The 6,567-nt window shown below is 28.9% G+C and overlaps 1 protein-coding gene across 1 annotated transcript; it reads left to right on the forward strand.

Annotated features, from left to right (window-relative positions):
- The first annotated feature begins 2,182 nt into the window (after positions 1-2,182).
- LOC123296427 (syntaxin-17) lies at positions 2,183-5,896 on the forward strand. Its single transcript, XM_044877894.1, has 4 exons — positions 2,183-2,415; positions 2,501-2,696; positions 3,714-4,032; positions 4,874-5,896. The coding sequence occupies exons 1-4, from the start codon at positions 2,302-2,304 to the stop codon at positions 5,097-5,099; spliced, it is 855 nt and encodes a 284-aa protein (XP_044733829.1). The 5' UTR covers positions 2,183-2,301; the 3' UTR covers positions 5,100-5,896.
- The last annotated feature ends 671 nt before the right edge of the window (positions 5,897-6,567 follow it).

Consider the following 6,567-nt stretch of genomic DNA (forward strand, 5'->3'; position numbering starts at 1 on the left):
ACGGAATACAATACAAGCATCGAAGTTACAAAAGTAATTTTTATTTTTCAAAGAAACATTAATGCAGTTTTTTGGCTTGATTTAATTTACTAAGTGCTTAATTAGGTAGTAAATAAATCTCAAACATTTAGTATATGCAAAAATTTTTGCTTGTCTCATGATAACCGAAGCGTATGCCAATTTTACCAATTCTCCTTTAAAAAAAATTGTTGGATACTTAATCGTAATTTATTTATTTTTGGTTCATCCACTTAAAACGATAATTTATTTATTTTAATTAGTAATGAATCTAAATACTCTATGATATAAATCGTTTAATAAATAAACTTAACTAAGAAATACATCAACAATCTCGTCATTATACCAAACAAATTAATAAATTACCAAGCCAAAACTATTTCCCAACTATTTCCAATTATCGGATTAACCTCAAGTAAATTAATCATAGCACAAAAATTTTATCAAACTTTCCTTATTTAAAACAAGTGACCATCAAATAATACAAATTTCCATAAAAATTTTCAAAATAATTAAAAATTTTAATATATTTTATTCAAAATTATTCAATGTTAAGATTTAACAATTTTAGAATAATCTCAAAATTTATAACCGAAGGTCGTAAATTAAAATCTTTTCACGTTTTGTGGTAATATAACAAAAAAATGTATACAATCGATCGATTGGAGCCGCTACAAAAACCACAGAAATAATAGCCCGTAATCTTTAACAGACCATGAAGTAATCTTTCGAAATTTGTATTTAAAAAAAATCAGTAAAAATAAAAATATTAATTTTATTGGATAATTTTTTTTTTAATTAATGTCAATATGTCAAAATCAAAGCTACTATTTATAAAGATGAACACTGTGATTTGCGATTTATAAATAAAATGTGGAAAAAGGCAGCGATAAAAAAATTATAACCTCTGGGAAATTGAACAAATTTTTTCATTGAAGGGTTGTTACCCTCCGGAATATAAGCAAAAAAAAAACTTACCTTCTGATAATTCTAAATCTAATTCTGCTAATTTTAACAGAACATCTTCAGGTAATGTATTAAAGTCTATATTAAATTCAGCCATTGTAGTGCACATTTTGATTTTGTTTTAAATCACACACAATTTTCAGACAAATAATACATTATTTATTCACTAATTATTAATTAAAATAGTCAAACGATATTACAAATTCAGCCATTTTAGTGTAACACCACTTTATTCAACTGGCCTGTTCGGCATTAAACGTATAGGTGGAGACAGTAAACTGACGGTACTGACGGTTTTACAGCACTTTTGTCTACAAGTCGTTCAACTAAATTGACTGTGTACAAAATATCTTTAAAATGCAAGAGATATAACAGTTAAATGTTAACATTAGCTAGTGGATATTTCATTTCGTTTTTAACTTATCATGCTAACACAAATTTAAAAAGGGGGAATTTTTTTTTGGGATTTTCTGAAAAAATTGTAGTCGATACTTCGGAAATTACACGTCCAATTGTCAATAGTATTAGATCAAAATGCCAGTACATAGACAACGAAACAAACTTAAAAGTAAGAGCCTGAACAGTTATCAATTACGCATACAAAAAAATGTTAAAATATTCATTTTGGCCCAATAAATCTGATCCCTCCATCAAATTTTCTGAATTCGCACTAGCCCTGTCAATAGATTTAATAGGCTATTCCAGGCCAATTGTTAACCTCGGCCAACCTTATGTATTAAAAATGTTTTTGACAAAAAAAAATTATCTTGTACGAACAACAGAAATTCTAAAGATCATTTTCGAGAAGGTTCTCCCAATGCAGTTCATAAAGTTGCCATTATTAGAAAAAACTGTACCAAATTTCTGAAAAGAACGAAAAATTTCTCACAAATAAATAAGTTTCTAAATATAAACGTCAATTGCATAATCAGTAATTTGTACACAGCCAAATTTATATTCATCATACATAAAAAATTCGAATTGTACAAATTTCTGTAGACCATTAATTAGAAATCGTCAAAATGAATTTAATAAAAACATTATCTATCAGTTAATCATACCCATTTTTATAAAACAACACCTATTTAAAAAAATTAAAACCGTAAATATTTTAATTTTCATTATCATTGATGAATATTTAAAATAAAAAATCCAATTGCAACCTAAAAATGAATGAAGTATAATGAGCAAGAGCATGCTGATGATGACGAAATATGATTAAACCTGAGTTGCGCATTTTATTGTTGTTATTGAATTTGTCAAGTATTGAAATTCTTTTCATATTAAATGGGTTAACAATTCTAAAGATAAGAAATAATGTCTGAGAAATTAACATTTAAAAGGGTTGAAATACCCTTATCAAAATTTAATAATGTCGCAATACCACATCACTTAGAATTATTGAAAAAACATAAACATAATATTATTATGGTACGTAATTACTAATTGTCTTTGTTAGAATTTGGTTCAATTTAATATATTTTATATGCTACTTTAATTCTTTTTTTTTTTCTAGTATCAGAAACAACATGAATGGGATCGGGTTCGAATCGAACAAAATAATGCAAGTCGTTTAATTAAACAATTAAAACAATTATTATATGAGATGGATATGTTAAGGTCACAAGTGCAAGATTCTGATTTAGATAAATTTGATGCAAATACGATTAAATCTAGACAAACTGTTCAAAATGTTATTACGGATTATTTAGGTGTGTAATTAATTTATTTTATAGATTTTTAATGTTATGCAATCGAGTTCAGAAGGGGGTCTTATCTTGCAGCCTTGAGCTTCGTATGCTGCTAGTTGAACAATGGTTTTGTAGTCAGGATCCTTAGTATTCCCAAAAAATTTCACACTACATCCTTGAACGATACACAAGCTTATTTTTCCTTCTCATTCATATTTTCCACAAAAAGGGTGCCGATTAAAAGCCTTCTGATGTCGGGGCAAGTGAAAACTTCCTCTTTCAACTTTGCTTCTGACAGCTTCGGGAATTTTGTACATAGATATTTAAAACAGTCTCCACCCTCTTGCAGGAGTTTTACAAATTGTTTCATCAACCCCAAATTGATATGGAGAGGTGGTAACAAAACTTTTTCTGGCGGCACAAAACTAGTATTGATAACATTTTTCTCTATTCAATTCTCAATTACTTTTAGTCCAATGCTGTTCTCTGGCTCTACTATCCCATAAGCATAAACAGCAAGAGTATTTAGTATAGCCTGCCTGCTGACCCAAAAGCATCGTCAGCTGCCTCCTGACTCAACAGTCCCCACAAACCATCCATTAATGGTCCTGATACTTGATTCTTTCCAGGATAATGGCCAAATTATTAGTTAGTTTTCTTCCATATGCACAGAATACCCCATTGGAAGCGAAGCTAATTTATTTTCATTGTGCAACAATAATACTTTAAGACTAGTTTAATATAATATTACTATAAAATACTATATAATACTACTTAAAGACTAGTTTATGTTGTGACTAATATCTATAAAAACCTATGGGATAGAATGTTTTGAATATTTTTCCTGTTTTTGGGAGGTCAAAATATATAAGAAAATGTAAAAAAATCCTATGCAGTTTTTTAGTCGCAGACCTGTGTAATCAATTTCGAGTTGTAGAGAACTCTGGTAATTATAGCTTACGATATCCGAGAAAAGGGAACTATTCGGGAGGCTCTGTTCAGATATACTTATTTATTTTTTTAATGATATTTTTATAGCATTGATATCGAAGATATCCGCCCTAGAAATAAATCGATCCAACGCAAACGAAGACGAAAATAATGAAATACAATTAAACATAGACCCTTTGATAGTTGGTGATATTGAATACGAAAATGATATTATTAACGAAAAAGAAGAATGTTTAAGATCTGCTTTACAATTACAACGAAATTTAGAAGATTTACAAAGTGCTTTTGTTCAATTACATCAAATAGTTCATGAACAAGGTGAATTAGTTGAGAAAATTGAAGAAAATGTTGAGGTGGCTGCTGAAAATGTTCATGAAGGTGCCGTACAAATAGCTAAAGCAGCAAGGTATATTATTTTGTTTTAAAAATAGTTTTTATCTCCGTGTCTAGAGTGAATTGCTTTGATTTAAGAGTGTTCTCCCTTACACATATTTATTTTGTTGCAAAGGATGGAGATCTCATTTCAAAATTAATTTGTTTTCGTTGTGCTAAATATGTAAATTATTATTATTTTCGACAATTTTAGCATATCACAGATATAAAAGAAAACAACGATCTCCACCGTGGCTTTTAACGTAACTCAGAGGTTTATTATTCATAAGGCAAAGTAGACACGTGTCTACAGGCGCGTGGTTAAAAAAGAGGAGCGATCGTGGATGTTTTAGACAGACTTGTGGTTCAATTTTAAAAGAGTCGAGAATTGTACAGCATTTTTTAGGGAAAAATTGGTTTTTAAGCAATATGATATATTTAAACACTGAGGAATTCAAAATAGAGCATGTATGCATGTTAGTAACGATCTATTCTGGTGATTTAAAAAAGTGCTTTTTGATTAATGTGTCCATCTACGTTCTTATTACATAACGATAGCTCGAGCCGGAGAACTGTCCCGAATAATCAACGCGAAAAAAAAAGAACTTGAAACTAAAAAACTTAAAATTGGTCTTTATTAATAGATTTTTAGTATGAGGGGAGCTAATTTTTAAAACTGCCTACAGGCGCAAAATTTCTTAATTCGTCTCTGATGCATGTTGACTTACTAATATGCCAAATTCGGAAATCCCTAATTCGAGCACGATATATTATTGTGTTGAAGATCGGTGAGTCATGAAATTTTAATCCCGACCAGAGAAAATAATAAAGAGGATTTCATAAATCTTGTATCTTTTAATAATTTTTTTTTGCAGTTATAAACGAGCTATGTATCCAATAACTGGCGCAGCTATTGGTACATGTATTGGAGGTCCAATTGGATTTGTTGCCGGATTAAAATTAGGTGGTTTAGCTGCTATCGGTTGTGGAATTACTGGATATTTTGGTGGAAAATTATTAAAAGAGCAAGATGAAAAATGTTCAACACAAATACCAGATAGTACCAATCAAAATGAAACGAAACGTAATAAAATTTTATGATGTTCACTTATGTAACAGAATTTTTGAATTCTGTTACACAACTTTTTGTATACCACCTCAACATGATATGAAATTGAGTGAAATTTAACACACAAGAATTTCTCTGTATTAGAGACTACGTTTATTTATAGAGATTCAAAAAAAAATGTTTACTGTGATATTTTGTAATTAGAGATGGCTTTATTTGATCGGATTAGCAAGTTAAGTTTCACTTGAATATATTTAAATACTAAAATACTCGATTATGAATATAAAAAATGGATAATTGTGCGCTTGCTCACGCGCCAAATATATTTGTAATTTTAATAGTTTATTTTTATGACTAGTTATTGAAGCCCATATGTAAAAGCTATTCGAAATATATTTTGTACTACTATATTGTTAAACCTAGTGTCATTATTCTAAAATATTTATTATTCAAAAGGACTCCACAGAATTTAATTGCTGTAATGTAAAAATGTGTTTTAATTCCAAGGATTCAATATGTATTGAATTTAAGCCCTTCAGTCTGATCGGCTTTCGTATTATTACACTTGTGATGAGAGAAAATCTCACGCTATTGCTCTAGCGCCAAGAGCGAAATTTTAAACTTTACTAAATGTTCTAAATAGATAATGCCACTTTAGTTATCACATTTTATTCATCTGTCATCTGTCATTGAAAACACAGTGTAAATGCGGACATAGCCGAAGTATAACGAAGCCATCCGAAATGTTTTTTTTTTTAACCGACTTTACTGAAGTGATGAGAAAAACTCTCACAGCTGTTAATTTTTGCTTTACTTTATATTTTGAGTTGTAAAGCAAATTTTGCGAATGTAAAAATTTTTCAAGTGGTCATTCCATATGAAATTAAAATAGCCTTTTAATATAAGCTTGAGAGAATTTCTCTACGTAAACGTTCGGAAGAGTTAACGTAAAAAATTTTAATTAACTCTTAATTATTAACTTTTACTTTATAAGATATTTAACCTTGGAATTTAATATGCAACCATGTAGATAGAGATCTTTGACTCCAAATGTCTCAAAAAGTGTTCATTTAAAAACTTGAGCGCTTGTACGTTACAAATTACCTTTAAGAATTCTGGAGGGTCCTTTATGAAAATAATTCATTTCAATGAGTTGTTTGAGCAAGTTTTCTTTATTTTATTTATGAATATTTGATATTCTTAATATTTTAACTCACAAATCAAATTTTAAGTTCTATGCAAACTCCAAGTTATCATTTCGGCACCTTACAGTGCGAAATATAAATTATTCCTGACCAATCTCACATACACTTTAATAAATATAATATATCGGTTAAAAAAATTGGTTGAGTTAATGAATTAATCGAAAATATGTACATATTTTTATAAATATTTATTTTTTTTAGCGCCTTTATTCATATACATCTTCAATCATAAATATGATCTTTATCAATTTTAGCCAATTAATTTTAACAAATTCATAAAAATACTGTTAGCTCG

Source organism: Chrysoperla carnea, chromosome 3 (genome assembly GCF_905475395.1).
Source record: "Chrysoperla carnea chromosome 3, inChrCarn1.1, whole genome shotgun sequence".
NCBI lineage: Eukaryota > Metazoa > Arthropoda > Insecta > Neuroptera > Chrysopidae > Chrysoperla > Chrysoperla carnea.

What these genes read in the sequence shown, in the direction of transcription:
- LOC123296427 (XM_044877894.1), top strand. Translation starts at nt 2,302, where the DNA reads ATGTCTGAGAAATTAACATTTAAAAGGGTTGAAATACCCTTATCAAAA. An exon ending in ATAAACATAATATTATTATG is followed by an intron (nt 2,416 to 2,500) that starts GTACGTAATTAC and finishes TTTTTTTTCTAG; the next exon opens with TATCAGAAACAACATGAATG. An exon ending in TGTTATTACGGATTATTTAG is followed by an intron (nt 2,697 to 3,713) that starts GTGTGTAATTAA and finishes ATATTTTTATAG; the next exon opens with CATTGATATCGAAGATATCC.